Raw genomic sequence first — 27,055 nt, forward strand, 5'->3', positions numbered from 1 at the left:
TTATGACAGTCACCCCCCTCCTCGGTATAAATACTTGTGTCAGGCTGCGTCTGATGAGAAGATCTAGTGTCACCCAGACTGAGCACTACACCAGCCCGGAGCACTGTGCCCTCTGCTGCATCACAGAGGCATGTACACCCGCAGAGCTGACAGACCCCGCAGAGTAAAGTCTTTTGACTCCATGAGCATAAGTTTTGATGATAACCAGATAAACAATGAGGTGAGAATCAATATTATATTGACAACTTAAAATGTTTACATTTAAATTTCTATTATTATTATTATTGATATTATTATTATTAATATTATTATGTTATGAATGTTTTACATAGTCAACATAAAGTTGTAGATTTCATGCCGTTCTATGTAACACCTGATAACCCCAAAAAAAAAAAAAAAAATCGACATGCATTCCTTTTGGCAAGTTCAGCTCTGCTACTTCTGCAGATCTTCCCCTACCTCTGGATCTCCAGCTGTTATAAAACTACAACCCCCATCATGCCCTGGTGGCCAAATGTTGGGCATGATGGGAGTTGTAGTTTTAAACAGAGGGAGAGCCACAGGTTGGGGACACGGCCTTGTATATTAACTTTGCCTAGCACACTAAAATGTATTGTACTATATAGCGATGTGTACGCTATCTAGTAATAACTTTAAGAAATCAAAAACTATTTACTATTAAGTTAATTTATTATTATTATTTTTATTTTTTATTATTTGTCTTTTGTGGCCAGAGCTTAATTTATCAAATGTAGCAGAGTTGGTTTTGTCAGATGTAGCAATTTTCATTTAGAAAAAAAAAATTCTGCATTATCGTAACCCATATAATTATCACAATGTATATAACCCACCGCAAACAGCTACATGACAAACTCCGCTCTGCTCCATTTGTTCACCTTCTTGGCCAACTGCCCAACCATTAGCTATAATGCTAAGATCAGATCGCTGGGCACAGCAGACATGTCACGGTCCAGTAGATCCTGTGTACACTTTATCTCTATTATAAATATATATATGTATATTTTTGCTATCGTTATCATGAATACATAACAGATAAATCCTGTAATTCAGAGAACACTATCAGCAGCGACAATATAAACGGCAATGTTATCAAAGGGACGTAATTACAATGTGAATGGAGTCGTAGAGCAGAGGTCAGACTCCGAGAAGACAAATATTTATACAACAACGCAATAAATCTGCCCAGATTTCTGTTCTTTACTATTCATTTCCAGAATGGGACTGTGCACAATAAAATCTTATATTATTTTGGATTTTTAAAGGTTTATGTAAGTAAAGCTCAATCATCTCATAATAAAAATGGTTACAACTTTCCAACTGGTTACAATTGTATCACTTCTCAGCTGAGAGCAGGACGAGCTATGTCCAATGTATCAGCCTGGAGTTCCGGATGTTTAGCTCACAGAGCATTGCCTAGACTGGATACAATTGTATCACTTCTCAGCTGAGAGCAGGACTAGCTATGTACAATGTATCAGCCTGGAGTCCAGGATGTTTAGCTCACAGAGCATTGTCTAGACTGGATACAATTGTATCACTTCTCAGCTGAGGGCAGGACTAGCTATGTACAATGTATCAGTCCGGAGTCCAGGATGTTTAGCTCACAGAGCATAGTCTAGACTGGATACAATTGTATCACTTCTCAGCTGAGAGCAGGACTAGATATGTACAATGTATCAGCCTGGAGTCCAGGATGATTAGCTCACAGAGCATTGTCTAGACTGGATACAATGGTATCCCTTCTCAGCTGAGAGCAGGACTAGCTATGTACAATGTATCAGTCCGGAGTCCAGGATGTTTAGCTCACAGAGCATTGTCTAGACTGGATACAATTGTATCCCTTCTCAGCTGAGAGCAGGACTAGCTATGTACAATGTATCAGTCCGGAGTCCAGGATGATTAGCTCACAGAGCATGGTCTAGACTGGATACAATTGTATCACTTCTCAGCTGAGAGCAGGACTAGCTATGTACAATGTATCAGTCTGGAGTCCAGGATGTTTAGCTCACAGAGCATTGTCTAGACTGGATACAATTGTATCACTTCTCAGCTGAGCATTGGCTCATGTGGATGTGGACGTTTACACCACTGGGGATTATGCGAGATCTCATCTCCAGACATCTTAAGAAGGGCACAGGAACAGAACTTATGTCTGCAAATCTCCAAGTCTGAACACACTGTGCATGCTGACCATTAGAGATGGAGACATATACAGTGGCGCAGCTATGGGGCTGGATTCATCCCAGGTGCTCAATGTGCCTAAAATGTTTTGGGATGTTTTCTATCTATAGTCACATGATAGAGTTGCACAGTGGTTTTTGTATAAATTTTTGCAAAAATGTTTTACATTTAATTGATAAAAAAAATTACTAAATTACTGCAAAAACGAAATTAAATGAACAGAACGGCAGTATGCTAGGACACTTAACACATCAAACCAGTGGTTCAGCCTACAACCAATATGTACTGGTTCCGTAAATGGTGTAGTGACACTTTAAAAAACTTTTGACGTGCTGTAGAGATGAATGTTGAATGTTTTGATCGGTCAGGGTCTGAGTGTTCAGACCCCGACCGATCGCTACAACAAGTCGGGAGTAGAGCACTGTGTGCCACATGACCAAGATAATATTACAATTTAAGTTTATAGATCATTCTAGGGATTGAGTTTGAACACTTTTAACATGTCTCCAGGACAGTGTTTCCCAACAGGTGTGTCTTCAGCTGTTGCAAAACTACAACTCCCAGCATGCCCGGACAGCCAAAGGCTGTCCGGGCATGCTGGGAATTGTAGTTTTGAAACACACCAGATAGAAGTATATCATAGAATAATATGCCATGTGTGTCCTATCAATGTTGCAGTTCACCAAGTCAAACTATATGAAGAGTGAAGACAACAAAGAAAACAATGAAAACGTGGCTGAGAAAAGCCGAGCGTCCGTGATATTTTCCCTGAAAAACGAAGTTGGAGGACTTGTGAAGGCGTTGAAACTTTTTCAGGTACACAAAATGCTTTTAGGGTCTTTTTTTTTTATTATTTTTTTTTGCAATATTACTTTATATTATTATGGATCTTCACCACAAAGTACAGGGAATAATAAATATATATATATATATATATATATATATATATATATATATATATATATATATATATATATATATATATATATATATATATATATATATAATGTATATACATATAAATAAAAAAATAAACACAAATATAAATACATAAACACACTATATATATATATATATATATATATATATATATATATATATATATATATATATATATACGGTATGTAATCAACTTGCTACACTATTCATCCCCAACCAGTGACTAACAAGCAAAACAGCTGTCAGGGAATGATGGGAGTAACAGTTTCAGTTCTGCAATAGCTGGAGTGTCTATGGCTAGTATCAGGGCATGATGGGGGATATAGTTGGGCACACCATTGGCAGTCTGCTGAAAAAGTGTAGTTTTGCAACAGCTGGATAGTCTACTGCTGGGAAGGCATGATGGGAGTTGTAGTTTTGAAACAGCCTGCAGCTGCCAAAGAAAAATGAGAGTAAAAGTTTAGCAACAGGTGGTTGTCAGGCCATGCTGAGTGTTGTAGTATGCAACAGCTGAAGGGTCTGCGGCTATTCGGGCATGCTGGGAGTTGTAGTTTAGTAACAGCTGCAGAGCTACAGCTTAAAGTGCAACTCAACTGATGTCTCAGGTAGCAGTAAATTTGATTAAATTCTCACGCCATCCAAGACTTGTGCAAGATTACAGCATTCAATTTCCATTTTGCGGAAGTCCCATGCAAGTCTATGGGACTTCAGCCAAATCCATAGATTGAACACCTAGTATTGTGCAGGGCTTGGAAGGCAAGAAATCACTGGTGTTGTGCTTTAAAGGGGTACTCCAGGGGAAAACTTTTTTTTTAATGAACTGGCGCCAGAAAGTTAAACAGATTTGTAAATTACTTCTATTAAAAAATCTTAATCCTTTCAGTACATTTTAGCAGCTGTATGTACAGAGGAAATTATTTTCTTTTTTAATTTCTTTTTTTTGTCTTGTCCACAGTGCTCTCTGCCGACACCTCTGTCCATGTCAGGAACTGTCCAGAGTAGGAGCAAATCCCTATAGCAAACCTCTCCTGCTCTGGACAGTTCCTGACATTGACCACAGTGCTCTCTGCTGACACCTCTGTCCCACAGAAAAGAACAACTCAACTTCCTTTGTAGTATGGACAGTTCCTGAACCGGGCATCAGGTGTCAGCAGAGAGCACTGTGGACAAGACAAAAAAGAAATTCAACAAGATAAGTACTAAAAAGTACTGGAAGGGTAAAGATTTTTTTAATAGAAGTAGTTTACAAATCTGTTTAACCTTCTGGCACCAGTTGATTTAAAAATAAATAAATAATGTTTTCCACGGGAGTACCCCTTTAAGGATCACTGTGCTACAAGATGACCTGAATATACAAAGTAGTAGTCATCCTCATTGACAGCAGGAAAGAATTGACATCTCCAACCACTCCAATACAGAAATTTATAAAGGTTACATTATATGTCCAGATTATCTATACATTTCTCTATGTTCATCTCATAATGAAAAATAAATCGTGACAGGTCCCCTTTAAGAACTAAGCCAGTGTAAGCGATTACCTATTTGATGTGATCCGTATTGTAAACTACTGTATCATTTTATTCCTCAAGGAAAAGCATGTTAATCTCATTCACATTGAATCTCGAAAATCCAAAAGAAGGAATTCTGAATTTGAAATCTTCCTGGACTGCGACAGTAGCAGAGAGGAGCTGAATGAGATCTTCTCGCTGCTCCGGCCACATGTCAATCTGATCAGCATGAACCCGCCGGAAAACTTCAGCGTCGAAGAAGATGGTAATAGGAAACTGCATATAGAATTGTTGTATACCTATAAAATATATAGTACAGTAGAAATCTATGGCAAGAAGGGGAAGAGAGTTCACTGTAGAGTAAGACAGAGGCTGAGAGAGACACTGAGAAAGTGCTGAAGGCTCTAGTAAGTGTTATATCTCACCCCAGTACTGGATTCACATCTTACACTGCTCAGTACGGCTCTATAATGTCAAACAAAAATAGAGAAACAGAAACGAGGCCACACATTCACAATTTGTATTTTGATCTACTTGCTTCTCAGCATAATTACAAAATCTAAAAGGTTGCTAGTATACATTTTGATTAAAAAATACAAGCCTACTCGCCACGTAAAGACACCTGAGCCGAGTGGGGTCCCTAATCTAACATCGGTGTAGCGCCAGGTGATGACCACTGCCTCCGCCACACCAAGCCCACAGGGGGAATGACCCAGTGGCCAGGTAGCCCCACTGCTGCCCAACCAAGCCCCTGGTTCTGGGCCACACTACCCCACAGACAATGCATCACAGCAACAATGTCAGCCACCGAGCACCACACCAGTGTGAACACCTACCATGTGCCAGAGGGCTCTACAATGTCCTCCATGCTACTGCTGATTCTTAGGGTGTGCTATGGAGATATAGTGAAGCAGGATCCTCTCTTTTGTGTGTGCAGTGTATGGAGTCTTCATAGCAGCTAGTCTACACCCAGTAGCACAGGTACAGCTGTAAATTAGAGATGAAGCCTTCAGGGGGGGAAACTGGTGACATATACGAGTTATATAATGTCCAGAAATAGTATTACTCATCATGTACACACACATAATAGTTTATTCTGAAATATTACCTGAGTTCATGTATACTTCAACTTTTTCTTTTTCATTCTAGATATGGAAAGCGTTGCTTGGTTTCCCACAAAAATCTCTGATCTGGATAAATGTGCAAACAGAGTGCTGATGTATGGATCTGACCTGGATGCAGATCACCCCGTAAGTAATAGCGCTGCAACAATGTATATATTCCTAAAGGGTTGCTAACCCTTATGTCATCTGCTTATTACAGTGCAGTATAGTTATAATAGGATCTTATGACTGTCTGTAATTTTACATATTTCCTTGCTGGCTTTGCTTATATTTCAGTATTTCTATTAACCATTGTTTTTTTTGTTTTTGTTTTTTTTAGGGCTTCAAGGACAATGTGTATCGTAAGAGGAGGAAGTACTTTGCAGACACTGCCATGAACTACAGATAGTATGTACACAGTCTTCTCATTAAATGTTTATTAATATGGGGCTGTCATGTTACATGCCCAATTTTTACTAAAATAGGTTGCTGAGGGCTGGAATGCCTCCTTGCTCCCCCCTCCCATCCCTGTCCGTGCTTGATTGACAGTCAGCTGGAAGCCAAGCCCTGTTTCCAAGTCTTGTTCTAAACTGTGCATACAGATTGTGCGCAGGTGCGAGCTGGAAAACAGGGCTCGGCTTCCATCTGACTGTCTATCAAGCATGAACAGGGGTGGGGGGTTGGCGAGTAGGCATTTCAGTCCTCAGCACTTCAGGGTCTTGGAAAGACCTCTTTGATCCAGACAATAAAGACATTTTACTAAATTATCACAGTGTTTTCCAACAAGGGTGCCTCCAGCTGTTGCAAAACTACAACTCCCAGCATGCCCAGACAGCCTTTGGTCTGGTCTATACAGAATACACAAAAAGGAAGTTTCTATCTTCTATAACAGTGTTTCCCAACCAGAGTGCCTCCAGCTGTGGCCAAACCACAAATCCCAGCATGCCGGACAGCAAAAGGTAGTTTGGCCACAGCTGGAGGCACCCTGGTTGGGAAACACTGTTCTATAAGGCCTATAAGTTATAACTGTTATAAGATCACACATACTATATCTATGCCATTGCTTGTCCTATCTTCGGTTCAAGGTTAAAGGGGCTATCCAGGAAAAAAAATTTATATACATAAATGTATATCTCAACTGGCTCCAGAAAGTTTAACAAATTTGTAAATTACTTCTATTAAAAAATCTTCATCCTTTCAGTACTTATGAGCTGCTGAAGTTGCGTTGTTCTCTGATGACACCTGTCTCAGGAACGGTCCAGAGTAGAAGCATATCCCATAGTAAACCTCTTCTACTCTGTGTAGTTCCCGAGACAAGCAGAGATGTCAGCCGAGAGCACTATTGCCAGACAGAAAAGAACAACTCAACTTCAGCAGCTGATAATTATTGGAAGCATTAAACATTTTTAATAGAAGTAATTTAATAAATCTGTTTAACATTCTGGAGCCAGTTGATATATATATATATTTTTTTTCCTGGAATACCCCTTTAATGAGAAACCATTAACCTATTGTGTGCTGCCACGCATGATCAGGAAATATATATTTTATAGTAACTGTTGTAAATCTTTCACAGTGGGGATCCAATACCTCGTATCGAATTTACTGAAGAAGAGGTGAAGACTTGGGGCACAGTTTTTCGAGAACTGAATAAATTATACCCAACCCATGCCTGCCGAGAGTATCTCAAGAACCTGCCTCTACTCTCCAAACACTGCGGATATCGGGAGGACAATATTCCCCAACTAGAAGACGTATCAAGATTTCTTAAAGGTAAAACATTAACTAGAACTCCAGCAAAGAGAGCCGGTAACTTCACCCTTTTTGGTCATCATGGGAACTTATAGCTGGAGTTTTAAGACAGTATCTGGCAATTCCGACCTATAAGGATGTCCAGACCTGCTTTATTTGGCCATCTTGGTGCAATTTTGAACGTTATACGTATTTAACTATTTCTGTAGGTCAATGTTACCCAACCAGGCTGCCTCAAGCTGTTGCAAAACTACAATTCCCAGTATGCCTCCTCGCTCCTCCTCCCATCCCTGTTTGTGCTTGATTGACAGTCATCTGGAAGCTGAGCCCTGTTTCCAAGTCTTGCTTTTGCACTGTCCATACAGGTTGTGCGCAGGTGTAAGATTTGGAAACAGGGCTCGGCTTCCAGATGCCTGTCAATCAAACAGGGACAGGGTATGGGAGGGGAAGCGAGGAGGTGTTCCAGTCCTCAGCACATTAGGGTACTGGGAACACCTTTATGACACTTTTACCAAAGAGTAAAAGCATTTTACTACATTACAGGAGAACATACAGATACGTGACAGGTACCACATGTCTCTTGTCCTAACAGTGTCAGCAGTTCAGAATGTGAATTGCACCTGACAGATTCCTTATAATAAGTACAAATCTATGCCTGGTCATAGTGTACATCAGTTTTCCCAACCAGGGAGCCTACAGCTGTTGCAAAACTACACCTCCCAGCATGCCTGGACAGCCTTCGGCAATCTGGTTATGCTGGGTGTTGTAGTTTTGCAACAGCTGGAGGTAACCCTGGTTTGGGAACACTGCTGTAGGTGAATAATATTTAGCGTTATACTGCCCCCTTGAGTACAGTAGGTGTAACCGCAGATAGTGCTCTGTTACATGGTCTCTATACAGCAGTGTATCCCAAACAGAGTGCCTCCAGGTGTTGCAAAACTACAACTCCCAGCATGCTGGGAGTTGTAGTTTTGCAACAATTGGAGGCACCCTGGTTGGGAAACACTGCTGTACAGACTCCATACCAGTGCTTCCCAACCAGGGTGCCTCCAGCTGTTGCAAAAGTACAAGTCTGGGTATGCTGGGAGTTTTAGTTTTGCAACAGCTGGAGGCACCCTGGTTGAGGAAAACTGCTCCATACACAAGGCTCATAAGGACATTATTTTTTTATTCTTTTGCAGAACGCACAGGATTTACAATCCGCCCTGTAGCTGGATATTTATCTCCTAGAGACTTCTTGGCCGGCCTAGCGTTTCGTGTCTTTCACTGCACCCAATATGTCAGACACAGTTCTGACCCCCTGTATACCCCTGAACCGTAAGTACAACACAGTATATATAGTTCCTAATACTGAGATGGTTAACGTTTCCTGTAAGTCTTAAAGGGGTACTCCGGTGGAAAACCTTTTTTTAAATTTTTTTTTTAAGTCAACTGGTGCCAGAAAATTAAACAGATTTGTAAACTACTTCTATAAAAAAATCTTAATCCTTCCGGTACTTATTAGCTGCTGAATACTACATAGGAAATAATTTTCTTTTTGGAAAACAGAGCTCTCTGCTGACATCACAAGCACAGTGCTCTCTGCTGACATCTCTGTCCATTTTAGGAACTGTCCAGAGTAGGAGAAAATCCCCATAGCAAACCTATCCTGCTCTGGACAGTTCCTAAAATGGATAGAGATGTCAGCAGAGAGCTCTGTGTTCCAAAAAGAAAATAATTACCTCTGTAGTATTCAGCAGCTAATAAGTACTGGAAGGATTAAACATTTTTAATAGAAGTAATTTACAAATTTGTTTAACTTTCTGGCACCAGTTGTTAAAAAAAAAAAAAAGTTTTACACCAGAGTACCGCTTTTAAGATGTTGAATGACAATATAGGGAAACAGCCTTGTTTGCATTCAGTGATAAAAACTGGCTGGGTTCACATCACGTTTTAGGCAATTCGGGACAGTCTGCGGTTTTCCCACCGGACCTAAAACTGTGGGAAAACCGCATATGGGAAAAAATGAGCTGACCAAAGTCAGCGTTTCACTCTGGTCGGCTCATTGAAATACATTAAATATGAGCCACATATGGCAGGGATAGGGGAGTGCCCAGTTTTAGCTCCCCCCAGCCGTATGCGGTCCCGTATTGCCTAAAACATGATGTGAACCCAGCCTGACCTAGTCCATGTCATACGACTGATTGAGCTGTTAGGTTGTATTCACACCTGGAAAACTTGTTGTAGAAACTTCAGTGACTTTGCGGAGTATGTATCAATAATGGTGTTACAATGTGTGATTTTAGGCATTTTTTTTCCGTCAAATGGAGCGTAGTTGCGCCAAAATTATCAATTGTCGCATTCAAGTTTGTAATTTTGGCACAAATGCAGCCCTACAAAAGGAGTAGAACCCTGCCCCAATTTCTGTCTGTGTGGCAGCAGCTGAAAAATGTTAAAAGGGAACTCCCCTGGAAAACATTTTTTTAAATCAACTGGTGACAAAAAGTTAAACAGATTTGTAAATTACTGTAAATATTCTTTACCCTTCCTGTACTTAGCTGCTGTATGCTCCACAGGAAGTTCTTTTCTTTTTCACTTTCCTTTCTGTCTGACCACAGTGCTCTCTGCTGACATCTCTGTCCATCTTAGGAACTGTCCGGAGCAGGAGAGGTTTCCTATGGGGATTTGATCCTACTCTGGACAGTTCCTAAAATGGACAGAGATGTCAGCAGAGAGAACTGTGGCCAGACAGACAGGAAATTCAAAAAGAAAAGAACTTCCTGTGGCACATACAGCAGCTGATAAGTACTGGAAGGATTAAGATTTTTAATAGAAGTAATTTACAAATCTGTTTAACCTTTAAGTTTAAAATGACAGAATTTTCATCGAATACATAAAGAAAAGCTATGGGGAGCAAAGATTAAATCTATATTTAAACTCATACCTATTTGCTGAGGGTTCGCTACCTTGTGCTATTCCAGATTGCTCCTGATATTATGTATAATTGACTTATAATTATTTTTCTTAATAATTTTAGTGACACTTGCCATGAGCTCCTTGGACACGTTCCTCTTCTGGCTGAACCCAGTTTTGCGCAGTTCTCTCAGGAAATTGGGCTGGCATCTTTAGGGGCATCGGACGAAGCTGTTCAGAAACTGGCTACGGTATGTGCCCATGTAAAGAATGATCAGAGAGAGACGTTATCAGCACATAATAAAAATAATAATAAAAATAATAATCAGTTATTATAAAAAGTAAATTATTTCCTACATAACTTGGTAATCTATATTATAACGTTAAAATGTTTAGTACACCTGGAAATGCAGTTTGTTTTGGAGCTTCTGTCATAAATTTTTTTTTATAAAGAACACAAGAATAAAATATTTTCCTGATCTCAGTTGCTGATATTATAGGATTAAAGGGGTACTCTGGTAGAAAAAAAATTTATTAACTGGTGCCAAAAATTTTAAAAGATTTGTAAATTACTTCTGTTTAAAAATCTTAATCCTTACGGTACATATCAGCTGCTGTATTCCCCAGAAGAAGTTGTGTAGTTCTTTCCAGTCTGACCACAGTGCTCTCTGCTGACCCCTCTGTCCATGTCAGAAACTGTCCAGAGTAGGAGCAAATCCCTATAGCAAACCTCTCCTGCTGTGGACAGTTCCTGACAGTGACCACAGTGCTCTCTGCTGACACCTCTGTCCCACAGAAAAGAACAACTCAACTTCCTTTGTAGTATACAGCAGCTGATAAGTACTGGAAGGATTTAGAATTTTAAACGGATGTAATTTACAAATCTGTTTAACTTTTTAGCACCAGTAGATTTTAAAGAAATGGTTTTCCACCGGAGTACCCCTTTAATTACAATATGAAACAGTATAAGGCAGAGTTCACATATTTTATTTTACATTCTGATTTTCGTCCATAATCTACATTATATTAGGAAGAGGAGAACAATGTTTTATAGGACTATATATATGAATATCTGTTCTGTATGTTGTCATTTATGTTTCATATTCTTTTCGCAGTGCTACTTTTTCACAGTGGAATTTGGTTTGTGCAAACAAGAAGGGAAACTTAAAGTATATGGGGCTGGACTGCTCTCTTCCATAAGTGAACTCAAAGTAAGTGTTCATGCAATGTTTAAAGGGGTATTCCAGCCAAAGGATAGGGGATAAGATGTCTGATCGCAGGAGGGGCTCTCTCTATAGGATCAGGATCTATAGTAGTTATACACCTCCCTCCAGCTCTATCTGTATACTGCTTCTGTTATCTCTATGGGATCAGGATATATAGTAGTTATACCCCTCCCCCCAGCTCTATCTACATACTGCTGCTATATCTATAGGATCAGGATATATAGTAGTTATACAAAAAAAAACAACGTAGTCTCAAGGTGATAACAGGTGCTCAACCCCAAGTGCAATTGTGCACACATACAATGGGGCAGAGGACCTGCACCTATGGACAAGAGTGGGGTTTCAATCCTGTGGTAACTATACAATGACATTAGCTAATCCTCAAAACTGATGTAAAAATGAGACATTAGCCAGTATATCCTTATATGAAGGACATACCTGAGCCCGCATACCACGCCAAGGTTTCTCATGTGATGCGGGACCTAACCACTAACCTTTTTCCTGGCCAGATACATATAACCAGGAACCAGATATACAGCAGCCTAAGGTCCAACTTGCAGACTGCTTCCCAGTCGCCTCCAGTGTGTACTAGGCACACATACAATGGGAGGGGGAGACAGGTTACAAGCCCCACCCTTGCTGGTCTATATATAGCAGGCCTCACAGGTGAAACCCCCAATGCTACCCAATAAGATAAAAGGGCGCATTGGTATAAGCCTTAAAAGATGCTTGCCGGCTTATATTTGCATGAACATGGCTATAGCAGGAAACTCAACCCCAAGTGCAATTGTGCACCTTCGCTGGGGTGGAGGCCCTGCACTTGTCAACCGTTGCTAAGGGCGATATCCTTAAAGTATACGGGGCTGGACTGCTCTCTTCCATAAGTGAACTCAAAGTAAGTGTTCATGCAATGTTTAAAGGGGTATTCCAGCCAAAGGATAGGGGATAAGATGTCTGATCGCAGGAGGGGCTCTCTCTATAGGATCAGGATCTATAGTAGTTATACACCTCCCTCCAGCTCTATCTGTATACTGCTTCTGTTATCTCTATGGGATCAGGATATATAGTAGTTATACCCCTCCCCGCCAGCTCTATCTACATACTGCTGCTATATCTATAGGATCAGGATATATAGTAGTTATACACCTCCTCTCCAGCTCTATCTGTATACTGCTGCTATCTCTATAGGATCAGGATATATAGTAGTTATACATATCACCTGAAGTTCTATCTGTATACTGCTGCTATCTCTAGGAGATAAGGATCTATAGTAGTTATACACCTCCCTCCAGCTCTATCTGTATACTGCTTCTGTTATCTCTATGGGATCAGGATATATAGTAGTTATACACCTCCCCCCCAGCTCTATCTACATACTGCTGCTCTCTCTATAGGATCAGTATATATAGTAGTTATACACCTCCCCTCCAGCTCTATCTGTATACTGCTGCTATCTCTATGGGATCAGGATATATAGTAGTTATACACCTCCCCTTCAGCTATATCTGTATCCTGCTGCTCTCTCTATAGGATCAGTATATATAGTAGTTATACACCTCCCCTCCAGCTCTATCTGTATACTGCCGCTGCTATCTCTATGGGATCACGATATATAGTAGTCATATACCTCCAAGTGCAGTGATAAGACTCCATCCCTAAACTCTTCAGAGGATTCATAGGAAATGTAGGCAGCATTAGGAAACCATTTCAGCGAACACAAGTAGAGATGAGCGAACTTACAGTAAATTCGATTCGTCACGAACTTCTCGGCTCGGCAGTTGATGACTTATCCTGCGTAAATTAGTTCAGCTTTCAGGTGCTCCGGTGGGCTGGAAAAGGAGGATACATTCCTAGGAAAGAGTCTCCTAGGACTGTATCCACCTTTTCCAGCCCACGGGAGCACCTGAAAGCTGAACTAATTTATGCAGGATAAGTCATCAACTGCCGAGCCGAGAAGTTCGTGACGAATCGAATTTACTGTAAGTTCGATCATCTCTAAACACAAGCTCAAACAGGTAAAGACAAGGCATAGACCAGAATCTCTACATTATTTTATTATAATTCTGCACTATATAAGCAAAAACATAAATTCCAGGAGTGCTTCTTTAAGGGTCAGTAGTGCAATATGTACTGCCACCTATTGGTAAAAGTGTATAATGCAGTGAACTATAGTTAGTGTTACAAATTGCAAATAAGTATCTTATACCATGTTAGAATGCAAAAATTTACTTATAATGTGGAATAATAAAAATAATATTTTTTTTCTGTTTCTTTTTTTAGCACTCACTCTCAGGGAATGCCAACGTAAAGCCTTTTGATCCTATGGTGACCTGCACTCAGGAGTGCATCATTACCACCTTCCAGGACATCTACTTTTACTCAGATAGTTTTGAAGAAGCCAAAGAAAAAATGAGGTAGGCTCGAAAGACAAATCATAATATATGACAGCGGAGAAGGGGTTAAAGGGATTATCCAGGAATAGAGAAACAGCTGATTTCTTCCTAAATAAATAAACAAACAAACAAACACCACCACCCCTGTCCTCAGGTTTTGTGTGGTATTACAACTTGGCTCCATTCACTTCAATGGAACTGAACTGCAATACAGCACACAACCTGAGGACAGCGGTGGCGCTGTTTTTAGAAGAGGATGGCGGAGTGGACTCTGATTCTAATACCTCTCTTACTTTTCACCCATAGGGAGTTTGCAAAGACCATCAAGCGCCCATTTGGACTGAAATACAATCCGTACACCCAAAGCGTGCAGATCCTCAAGGACACCCACAGCATCACCAATTTGGTGAGCGACTTGCGCCACGAACTAGATATTGTCAGCGACGCCCTCAATAAGATGAACAAGCAGCTCGGCGTTTGATCGCCCGGATCACGCAAGCCTGATGATCCGCACGGGCCGATATATTTTGTGATAAATCTGCTTGTTTCGGGATGTTATCCTTGTATGAAAATTCTATCCTAGCGCTTGAATGTATCGCGATTGTCTAGAGATTTATTTTTGTAAATGAAAGAGACATGGAGGAATGTGCAACTTCCTGAGAAGACTGCGGATGGGAAACGCTCATAGATTTTCATGTGGAGGTGTTATCTGTCTTTATTAGGTATGAGGTGTATGTCCTATATAGCTGTTGGTCTTCTGCTATACTGCATGTACATAGACAAATTGCAGCAAATTATCTATTTGGAATCCTTTAAAAGGGGTACTCCGGTGAAAAACAATTTTTTTTTCATTTCAACTGGCTCTAGAAAGTTAAACAGATTTGTAAATTACTTCTATTAAAAAATCTTAATTCTTCCAGTGCTCATCAGCTGCTGAAGTTGAGATGTTCTTGTCTGTCTGACAACAGTGCTCTATGCTGACACCTCTGTCTGTCTCAGGAACTGTCCAGAGTAGCAGCAAATCCCCATAGCAAACCTCTCCTGCTCTGGACAGTTCCTGACATGGACAGAGGTGACAGCAGAGAGCACTGTGGTCAGACAGAAAAGAACGACTCAACTTCACCAGCTGATAAGTACTGGTAGGATTAAAAAAAAAAATAATAGAAGTAATTTACAAATTTTAACTTTCTGGAGCCAGTTGATATGATTTATTTTTTATTTTTGATGGAATACCCCTTTAAGTCAGTGCTTTCCAACCAGGCTGCCTCCAGCTGTTGCAAAACTACAATTCGGCTGTCCGGGCATGCTGGGAGTTGTAGTTTTGCAACAGCTGGAGGCAGCCTGGTTGGGAAACACTTTTTTTTTATTGTATAATCTAAAGTGCACCTCCACTTTTATCTATCGTCTGATACAGAAATGATTGTGCCCTATAGTAAAGCTAAGAATGGGCCCCTCTTACTACTCAAAATTCTGCTAAATAAACTACATCCACTGCCGAAGATAGCCAAAAACAGTGCTCAGCTATCTGTGGCAGCCCAAAGAGCAGGATTGACCGCGGCTCTGTTCTAATGGGGGTTCTCGAAATCACTGGGGGGGGGGGGGGGGGTCCCCAATAGTTTGATCCCCAGCGGTCATACACTTATCCACAGTGTTGTTGGTGGGACAACCCCTTTAAATGGAGTTGAAATCCCCGTGAAGAATCAAGTGGTACACATTCCACATATGGCTTAGTGATTTCTATAAATCCACGTTACGATAATAGGCCTTTCATTTTTTTACATCAGGTTCCTGCTAATAAAATCGGAAATATACTTTATTTTTACAGATTTTTTTTACCAGATACGAAAAAAAATAAAAATAAATTATAAATAAAATTGCTTGCAATACCATGCCTGACCACACGGTGTGCTGTGAACACTGACTGAGCACAGATCAATAATCAGGCGAAAAATGTACAATGCTCTACAGCGCCAGCTAGTGGTATAAAGGTTGTAAAAGTGCAATAGTTTACATCTATTATTTCTCTACTATTTTTCACAGGGACAATTCTTTCGTATAAAGTATAAGACTGTGTCCTCCAGGTTGAAGACCATTGATATAAGGCAGTGTTTTCAAACCAGCGCGCCTCCAGCTGTTGCAAAACTACAACTCCCAGCATGCCCGGACAGCCTTCGGCTGTCCGGGCATGCTGGGAGTTGTAGTTTTGCAACAGCTGGAGGCACGCTGGTTGTGAAAAGCTGGTATAAACATATAGGGCAGTGTTGGTGCTGTTCTACTTTTATTATCTTAATCCGGCTTAGCTGCTGAATGTATTCATGACAATGATCTCTGCAACGTTGCAGCGTATTACATTAAGCCGGTTAGTGGTCACGTTCATGTCCTGACTCACGTTGCGTGGTATGATATTCCCGTACTTTAAAATTTCAGAAATATTTAAATTTCCTGTATTACAGAATGTGCTTTGCTGCCCCCTGGTGTTTAATGGCGTCAGTCTTTTTTTGACTCTCCAGGTGATAAGTTAACCCTTTCTCTCCGGCTTCATAGTAATCCCATTGATTGTTCACACGGTGCCTACATATCAAGTGTTATTTTCACGGTCCATTTTCTTACTATGTATATTTTTTTGTCACATTGTGTGTATTTAGGGCTATTTACTACAATAAAATATATCTATATACACATCCCCGTGGTTTGTCCTTTTTCGTTTACGCCCTGTAATGCCGTATTAACAGAATATATATGGTCACTGTCATTTTAAACAATAGCCCCCCCCCCCCCCCCCCAAAGGGGACCATGCTATGGTGTGATGGTGCCGTAATATTTTGTGGTCAAAAGTGGGCACTGCAACTGTGTGGGATGTAAAAAGAATATTAGAATAATATTTTGGGGGCATATTTTGATCTATAGGATGAGAATATATAGTTGTTATACACCTCCTCTCCAGCTCTATCTGTATACTGCTGCTATCTCTATGGGATCAGGATATATAGTAGTTATACACCTCCCCTCCAGCTATATCTATATACTGCTGCTGTTATTGCTATGAGATCACGATATATAGTCGTTATACACCTCCCCTCCAGCTCTATCTGTATACTGCTGCTGTTATCTCCATGAGATCAGGATATATAGTAGTTATACACCTCCCCTCCAGCTCTGTCTGTTTACTGCTGCTATCTCTGTGGTATCAGTATAAATAGTAGTTATACACCTCCCCTCTCAGCTCTCTGTATACTGCTACTATATCTATGGGATCAGGATATACACCTCCCCTCCCAGCTCTATCTGTATACTGCTGCTATATCTATGAGATCAGTATATATAGTAGTTATACACCTCCCCTCCATCTCTCTGTATACTGCTGCTATATCTATGGGATCAGTATATATAGTAGTTATACACCTCCCCTCCATCTCTCTGTATACTGCTGCTATATCTATGGGATCAGGATATATAGTAGTTATACACCTCCCCTCCATCTCTCTGTATACTGCTGCTATATCTATGGGATCAGGATATACACCTCCCCTCCCAGCTCTCTGTATACTGCTGCTATATCTATGAGATCAGTATATATAGTAGTTATACACCTCCCCTCCATCTCTCTGTATACTGCTGCTATATCTATGGGATCAGGATATATAGTAGTTATACACCTCCCCTCCATCTCTCTGTATACTGCTGCTATATCCATGGGATCAGGATATATAGTAGTTATACACCTCCCCTCCATCTCTCTGTATACTGCTGCTATATCTATGGGATCAGGATATACACCTCCCCTCCCAGCTCTATCTGTATACTGCTGCTATATCTATGAGACCAGTATATATAGTAGTTATACACCTCCCCTCCATCTCTCTGTATACTGCTGCTATATCTATGGGATCAGGATATACACCTCCCCTCCCAGCTCTATCTGTATACTGCTGCTATATCTATGAGACCAGTATATATAGTAGTTATACACCTCCCCTCCATCTCTCTGTATACTGCTGCTATATCTATGGGATCAGGATATACACCTCCCCTCCCAGCTCTATCTGTATACTTAAACAAAAACAGAGAAACAGAAACATAGCATTTTGATCTACTAGCTTCTCAGCATAATTTTAAACAGGTTGTTAGTATACATTTTGATCAAAAAGTACAAAGTACAAGCCTACTCACCACGTCAAGGCCACCTAATCAGAGTGGGTCCCTAACCTAACACTGGCGTAGTGCTGGGTGGAGACCCCCGCCGCCACCACGACACCAAGCCCAAAGACAAAAGCCCCACTGCTGCCCGACCAAGCCCCTGGCTCCGGGCCACACCACCCCACAGAAAAAGCCTCACAGCAACAATGGCCACCACAGAGAACCACACCAGTGTGAACACCTACCATGTGCTCACTGCCAAAGGGCTGGGAGAATGCTAGGAGGAAACCCATGTGCAGTCTCCTGTTAATTAAAAATGCCTGGGCCAAATGGGTGGAGTGGAGTGCTGGATATGAAAGAGAGGAGAGACTACAAATGTACAACAAAAATAGAGAAACAGAAACATAGCCGCACATCCACAATGGCCCTGATTTACTATTGTAAACCCAACATGTTTTGTTGGGTTGTGCGCCAGAATTCTGTCTGCGCCAGAAATGAAAAACCCGACCAATTCTCCATTTTACTGAGAAAACCCGACATGGGGCGTGTCTGTCGGGAAAAGGGGAACCTGTCACAGAAAATGGGCGTGTTCCCCACATAAAAAAAAACAAAAAAAACACATATTTACTAAGGTTTCCACAGAAAATGTGGTGGATTTTAGATGAAAAAACCCTACAGACCAGATCATGTGTAAAAAAGCAAAATGTAGGGAAAAGTGCAAAATGTAAGGAAACCTTAATAGATACGGTGGAAAAAAAATGTAGGGAGTTAAAACCCAAAAAGAAACCTACACAACACTCTTAGTAAATCAGGGCCAATATGTATTTTGATCTATTTGCTTCTTAGCATATTTAAAAAACTAACAGGTTGTTATTCTACATTTTGATGAAAATGTACAAGTCAGCTCGCCACGTCAAGGCCACCTATTCCGAGTGGGTCCCTAACACTGGTGTAGCCCCCGGCGGCAACCTCTGCATCCACAGGCTTGGTGTCGTGGAGACAGTGGTCGCCGCTCAGCACTACGCCAGTGTTAGGTTGGCAAGTAGATCAAAATACATATTGTGGATGTGCGGCTATATTTCTGTATCTCTATTTTATTTTCCTATCTGTATACTGCTGCTGCTATCTCTATGGGATCAGGATATATAGTAATTATACACCTCCCCTCCAGCTCTATCTGTATACTGCTGCTGCTTTCTCTATGGGATCAGGATATATAGTAGTTATACACCTCCCCTCCAGCTCTATCTGTATACTGCTGCTGCTTTCTCTATGGGATCAGGATATATAGTAGTTATACACCTCCCCTCCAGCTCTATCTGTATACTGCTGCTATCTCTATGGGATCAGGATATATAGTAATTATACACCTCCCCTCCAGCTCTATCTGTATACTGCTGCTGCTATCTCTATGGGATCAGGATATAAAGTAGTTATACACCTCCCCTCCAGCTCTATCTGTATACTGCTGCTGCTTTCTCTATGGGATCAGGATATATAGTAATTATACACCTCCCCTCCAGCTATATCTGTATACTGCTGCTGCTTTCTCTATGGGATCAGGATATATAGTAGTTATACACCTCCCCTCCAGCTCTATCTGTATACTGCTGCTGCTTTCTCTATGGGATCAGGATATATAGTAGTTATACACCTCCCCTCCAGCTCTATCTGTATACTGCTGCTATCTCTATGGGATCAGGATATATAGTAATTATACACCTCCCCTCCAGCTCTATCTGTATACTGCTGCTGCTATCTCTATGGGATCAGGATATAAAGTAGTTATACACCTCCCCTCCAGCTCTATCTGTATACTGCTGTTGCTATCTCTATGTGATCAGAATATATAGTAATTTTACACCTCCTCCCCACCTCTATCTGTATACTGCTGCTATCTCTATGGGACCAGGATATATAGTAGTTATACACCTCTCTATGGTATCATTATATAAAGTACGGTAAGTATACTCTGCCCCTAAGGCTGTGTTTACACATTGCGTTTCTTGCTGCTTTCTGATTTATAAATTTTTTTGCTGTGATTGGAGAGATTGGACCGTAATTGTGGAAAATATGGTAAAAACATGGAAATTATATCACGACCTTGGAAAATCGCTGCAAAAACAGCTATAATGCTGTAAAAATGTTTTAGGCTATATTCATATCACAATACTGTTTTCAATCAGTTTTTGTTTTGGAAAACGTATCCCTCAAAAACTGACAAAACTGTATGCAATTGTGTTCTTATTACGGTTTTCATTGACCACAATGTTATAAAAACTGTATATATTTTTTTTTTTTATTTTTTTTTTTTATAACTGACACAAAACTGTGCAGGACACAACCGGACACTAAACTGTGGATGACTACGGTTTTGTGCACAGCAAAAAAAACACACAAAACCATACAAGTACAAAAACGAACACAACCATATACATGTTGTTGTGTACGTTTTTGTATGGGAGGTCAATGTATACTGTTTGCTATACAAAACCGTATACGGGAACCGTATAGCAAAATCATGATGTGAATGCACCATAAGAAAAAGCCTCAGAACTGTGCAGTGTGAACTGCAGCCTACTTCTAATGAGTTTACCCGGGTGATCTCCAGCACCCGCAGCCTGATAAGATGACCAGCTGCACTAATCAAACACCCCACCCAAAGCCAGAGGATTCATGGCAAATGTAGGCTGCATTAGAGTCTATTCACACGGCAGAATCTCCCCTTGCGGAATTCCACCTCAAATTAAAGCCCATAGACTTCTATGGGATTCCGCACTCCCATTCACACTTCTGAATTTCCGCAAGCGGAAATTCAGAAGTGTGAATGGGAGTGTGAAATCCTATAGAAGTCTATGGGATTTAATTTGAGGCAGAATTCCGGAAAGGGAAATTCTGCCCCTTAGGCTGGATAGGGGATAAGATGTCTTAGCGCCGGAGTACCCCTTTAACACCTCATTTGAATACACCGAAAATAGAAGATTACGGCCGAACGGTGTGGCGGATCCGGGCACGGTAAGGATCAAACTGATCAACGTCCCCCGCACTACCAGCCAGTACCACTGGTTAGTGCGGGGGAAGAAAGCTGACAGTTTTCCTTTAATGGGTTAATTTAAAAAAATGTTCGTTCATTACTTTCACAAGACCCTTATATGTATTGGATCATTGTAAAGTTCAGCAAATTTCTCCTTCACACTGCTGTGCAAAAGTTTTAGAGAGTTGAGGGGAAAAAATGATGCAAAGTAAGAATGCTTATCAAAATAAAAGCTAAATCTGTCTGAAAAATGACACTTTGACATATTTTCCAACGTAGGATGAGGAAGTTTTACACACAAATACCAAATAAAAGCGTCTGATTGACTCCCCCGGAAAGATAAAGATAAAGATGGTAGATGACTTGTAAAGAGGAGATCAGTAAATCATTTGTTGCTTGAGAATCTGTCGCAGCAAGATGCTCAGGAATCATCTGCTGCTGTTTGCTTCTTTGCTGCTTGTAGAGGTAAGTCCCTGGAGGGTGGTAAGTCTCATTAGGGTATATTCACTCTGAGGGATTGACAAAGAAACGTTTTCGTCAGGAAGGAAATCCAGCAAATCTGCCGTCTTCTGCTTGTACATAAATGGACCGGAATTTGAGGCAGAATTTAAAGAGGAGGATCAGGAAATTCTGTGGAGGAATTTCAGCCACTTTGGGGTTTCATCCCAAAATTTTTTGCATCAATTCCGCTCCAAACTCATTTTGTCAGGAAAAAAGTCTCAGAAACTTCAATGAGTTTCAAAGGGGTACTCCGGTGGAAAACATTTTTTTTTATTAACTGGTGCCAGAAAGTTATACAGATTTGTAAATTACTTCTATATAAAAATCTTAATCCTTCCAGTACTTATCAGCTGCAGGAAGTTCTTTTCTTTTTGAATTTCTTTCTGTCACGAACTGACCAGAGCAGGAGAGGTTTGCTATGGGTATTTGCTCCTACTCTGGACAGTTCCTGACACGGACAGAGGTGGCAGCAAAGAGCACTGTGGTCAAAGAGAAAAGAAATTCAAAAAGAAAGAACTTCCTCTGGAGCTTACAGCAGCTGCTGAGTATTGGAAGGATTAAGATATTTAAATAGAAGTCATTTACAAATCTGTTTAATTTTCTGGCACCAGTTGATATAAAAAAAATATATAGTTTTCCACCGGAGTACCCCTTTAACAATCAGTGTTGAAAAAACAGTCTGGTTGTATCGGGAAACAGTGGTACTCTCAGCAGTATGTTCACGTGACCACCAATCCTTTCTAAAAGGGGACTCCAGAAACCTGTTATTAAGATCATAGGGGGTCCCAGCATTTCGACCCCTATTGATTACAGTTGTGCTCATAAGTTTACATACCCTTGTAGAATTTATGATTATTTAACCATTGTTCAGAGAATATGAATGATAACACAAAAACTCTTTCACTCGTGGTTAGTGTTTGGCTGTAGCCATTTATTGTCAAACAACTGTGTTTACTCTTTATAAATCATAATCACAACACAAACTACCCAAATGACCCTGATCAAAAGTTTACATACCCCAGTTCTTGATACCGTGTATTGCCCCCTTTAACATCAATGACAGCTTCAAGTCTTTTGTGGTAGTTGTGGATGAGGCTCTTTATCCTCTCAGATGGTAAAGCTGCCCATTCTTCCTGGCAAAAAGACTCCAGTTCCCCTAAACCCTTGGGCTGTCTTACATGAACTGCACGTTTGAGGTCTCCCCAGAGTTGCTCAATGATATTGAGGTCTGGAGACTGAGATGGCCACCCCAGAACCTTCACTTTGTTTTGCTGTAGCCAATGACAGGTCGACTTGTGTTTTGGATCATTGTCATGTTGGAATGGCCAAGTACTGTCCATGCGCAGCTTCCTGGATGATGAGTGCGAATTGTCCGCCATTATTTGTCGATACATTACTGCATTCATATTGCCATCAATTCTGACCAAATTTCCTGTGCCTTTGTAGCTCACACATCCCCATAACATCAGCGATCCACCACCATGTTTCACAGTAGGAATGGTGGACTTTTCATCATAGGCCTTGTTGACTCCTCTCCAAATGTAGCGTTCATGCTTGTGTCCAAACAGTTAAAGCGAACCGGTCAGATCCAACAAAAAAAAACATTTTTTTAATATTTAATATGTCACTCAGTACCTAATCCTGATCATGTACATCTAATTTTTGTGTCTAGCGCCTTTTTTTTTTATTACACTTTTAAAGTGGTATTCCAGAAAAAAACATTTTTATATATATCATCTGGCTCCAGAAAGTTAAACAGATTTGTAAATTATTTCTATTAAAAAAACGCCGAGTTTAGAAGAGGTTTGCTGTGGGGATTTGCTTCTAAACTGGGCGTTTCCCGAGACAGGTGTCATCAGAGAGGATTTAGACAGAAAAGAACAACCTTAACTTCAGAAGCTCATAAGTACTGAAAGGATTAAGATTTTTTAATAGAAATAATTTACAAATCTGTTTAACTTTCTGTAGTCAGTTGATTATATATATATAAAAAAAAGTTTTTGCCTGGAATACCCCTTTAATTCAGCTCACTAGTCTGAATTCCTCTCAAAGGGAGGGGGCGTGGCTTCACTTTGCAGGTCTCCGCCCCCTCCCTCAGTATGCTGTCGGCTCACATCTCCCCTAGCATTAGCAAAACTACTACTCCCAGCTTGTCCTCACTGACAGTAGAGGGACACAAGATGACGGTGGGAGGATTTTTCCTCCAGGTGTGAGCCCTGCGCTCACAGCTGTCAATCAAGGAACTGTGTCCATGACATAGGTGATGACGCATGGACACAGCAAGACTAGTATGTGTCAAAGCGGGCGGGGGCGGGGGGGGGCATGGTCGGGTTGGGGTCTAGTTGTTTGACTGGCTTTTTCAGTATGAAATACTGAAAATTTTCTAATGAAAGCAATTGCAAAACCTATTGGTTATACATGCTTTACAACATATCAACAGTTTTTGTATCTGACAGTGCCCATTTAAATTTTAGTCTCATCAAACCAAATGACTTTGTGCCAGAAGGTTTAAGGCTTGTCTCTGTGCTGTACCAACAAATACTGGCAGACAATTCGCACTCATTATCCAGGAAGCTGCGCATGGACAGTACTTGGCCATTCCAACATGACAATGATCCAAAACACAATGCCAAGTCCACCTGTCATTGGCTACAGCAAAACAAAGTGAAGGTTCTGGGGTGGCCATCTCAGTCTCCAGACCTCAATATCATTGAGCAACTCTGGGGAGACCTCAAACGTGCAGTTCATGTAAGACAGCCCAAGGGTTTAGGGGAACTGGAGGCTTTTTGCCAGGAAGAATGGGCAGCTTTACCATCTGAGAGGATAAAGAGCCTCATCCACAACTACCACAAAAGACTTGAAGCTGTCATTGATGTTAAAGGGGACAATACACGGTATTAAGAACTGGGGTATGTAAACTTTTGATCAGGGTCATTTCGGTAGTTTTTGTTGTGATTATGATTTAAAAAGAGTAAACACAGTTGTTTGACAATAAATGGCTACAGCCAAACACTAACCATGAGTGAAAGAAGAGTTTTTGTGTTATCATTCATATTCTCTGAAGAATGGTTAAAAAATCATAAATTCTGCAAGGGTATGTAAACTTATGAGCACAACTGTATTAGGCAGTGGCATCATTTACAGTGATCCCTCAACTTACAATGGCCTCAACATACAATAGTTTCAACATACAATGGTCTTTTCTGGACCATCGTAAGTTGAAAACAGACTCAACATACAATGTACAGACAGTCCAGATCTGTGAAACATGTCAATGGCTGGAAGAACCGACCAATCAAAATGGGCATTCACTGGTAAAACCCCTGTATTACTGAAGCGTATGCACTGACTGGTGTCTGGTAGCGCCCCCTACAGTACAGGAAGGCATTACATGTTCTGTACTCTTTACCTGTATTACTGAAGTGCATGCACTGACTGGTGTTTGGTAGCGCCCCCTCCAGTACAGGGAGGTATTACATGTTCTGTACTCTTTACCTGTATTACTGAAGTGTATGCACTGACTGGTGTCTGGTAGCGCCCCCTACCGTACAGGGAGGTATTACATGTTCTGTACTCTTTACCTGTCCCAGGGTTAGCTGCTCCTTTGGACACCAGGTGAGGGCGGCTCCATAACTTTTTTAGGACATTGTGTACTGTACAGAACCCTGAAGAAGCTCCTGTCCTCTACATAGACCAGTGTTCCCCAAGCAGGGCGGCCCCAGCTGTTGCAAAACTACAACTCCCAGCATGCCCGGACAGCCTTTGGCTGTCCGGGCATTCTGGGAGTTGTAGTTTCACAACAGCTGGAGGCTCCCTGCTTGGGAAACACTGGAATAGACAGTGATTTACAGCTCCCAGCAGATCTTTATTACTTTTATATGTAAGGATTTGCTTTATCTATATTAGTTATCTACTTATTATTCTTTAATCCTCACTTTTTCTATTTTTGGATGACATTTTGGTGGCTTCAGAACCAATTACCAGGTTTCCATAGAGTTCTGTTCTCAACATATGATGGTTTCAACATGCAATGGTCGTCCCAGAACCAATTAATACTGTAACTTGAGGGACCACTGTATAGTGATGGGTGATGTCACTCAAGCTAGAGAGCACAGAGGAGTGTCACAGTGCTCTCTGCTGACACCTCTGTCCGTGTAAGGAACTGTCCAGATTAGAAGCATATCTTGATAGAAAACCTCTCCTGCTCTGGACAGTTCCTGACATGGACAGAGGCGTCAGCAGAGAGCACTGTGGTCCGACTGGAAAGAACATCACAAATGTAATATATCTGGATCATACATTATTTCTGGGTAGTGATGGGCCCTATTAGTTTTTGGGCCAATAGAAGTTGCTATGCCGAAATGTCAATGTCTATTTGTCTGAACAGTGTCATAAGAGACAGATGACAGATGTCTTGCAGTGACCCCAAAAATAATCATACATTTTTTCATTACCATGGCATTACTATAATGCCCACACCCCTGTGTATGTGATTTTAGGAATAACATCAGCAGAGTTATATGAGTTATCTTATCACCTGCTGTGCTGCGGGGGCATCCTCGTCATAAGGAGCAGAAATAGAATATAACATTTCACAACCAGGTCTTTCAAGGAAGCATAATAAGTATCAAAGTATTTGCAGAACAGGAATTTCCAAATCACTTCACCTGATTGGTTACATTTCTAGAAGCTTAAACGGGTTATCCAGGAAAAAAAACTTTTATTTTTATATCAACTGGCTCCAGAAAGTTAAACAGATTTGTAAATGACTTCTATAAAAAAAAAAAAATCTTAATCCTTTCAGTACTTATGAGCTGCTGAAGTTGAGTTGTTCTTTTCTGTCTAAGTGCTCTCTGATGACACGTGTCTCGGGAACCGCCCAGTTTAGAAGCAAATCCCCATAGCAAACCTCTTCTACTCTGTGCAGTTCCTGAAACAAGCAGAGATGTCAGCAGAGAGCACTGTTGCCAGACAGAAAAGAACAACTCAACTTCAGCAGCTGACAATTATTGAAAGGATTAAGATTTTTTTTTTATAGAAGTAATTTACAAATTTGTTTAGCTTTCTGGAGCCAGTTGATATAAAAAAAAAAAAAAAAAAGTTTTTTCCTGGAATACCCCTTTAAAGGAAAACTCCCGAATATAAAAATTGTCCCCCATACTGCCGGCAGTAAAAAAAATAAAGATGTACATACCTTCCTCCTCTCCCCTGGTGCCTCCGGTAACCGTCTCTGGTCTCCGCCGCGATCCACTTCCTGGTTGCCGGTGGTCGGATGAGTCATACTGCGTTCAGCCAATCACCAGCCGCAACAAAGTCAGACTCGGCCGGCGATAGGCTGAGCGGCACAAAATTCTTCACTACACCAGCA

General features: G+C 40.9%; 1 protein-coding gene and 1 long non-coding RNA gene across 2 annotated transcripts; one reads left to right on the plus strand and one right to left on the minus strand.

Annotated features, from left to right (window-relative positions):
* TPH1 (tryptophan hydroxylase 1) lies at window positions 1–16,756 on the plus strand. The gene is made up of 11 exons (XM_056527858.1): window positions 1–220; window positions 2,881–3,018; window positions 4,731–4,914; window positions 5,799–5,899; window positions 6,093–6,160; window positions 7,329–7,525; window positions 8,686–8,821; window positions 10,521–10,647; window positions 11,512–11,607; window positions 13,903–14,036; window positions 14,322–16,756. Exons 1-11 carry the CDS (start codon window positions 131–133, stop codon window positions 14,494–14,496), a joined length of 1,446 nt encoding a protein of 481 aa, XP_056383833.1. The 5' UTR covers window positions 1–130; the 3' UTR covers window positions 14,497–16,756.
* LOC130277304 (uncharacterized) lies at window positions 10,521–26,980 on the minus strand. The gene is made up of 3 exons (XR_008845424.1): window positions 26,882–26,980; window positions 21,492–21,695; window positions 10,521–10,642 (listed from the first exon to the last, which is right to left on the minus strand). It is a non-coding gene; the product is annotated as an uncharacterized LOC130277304 (long non-coding RNA).
* Window positions 26,981–27,055: the final 75 nt, after the last annotated feature.

This window comes from Hyla sarda, chromosome 6 (assembly GCF_029499605.1).
Source record: "Hyla sarda isolate aHylSar1 chromosome 6, aHylSar1.hap1, whole genome shotgun sequence".
Classification (NCBI taxonomy): Eukaryota; Metazoa; Chordata; class Amphibia; order Anura; family Hylidae; genus Hyla; species Hyla sarda.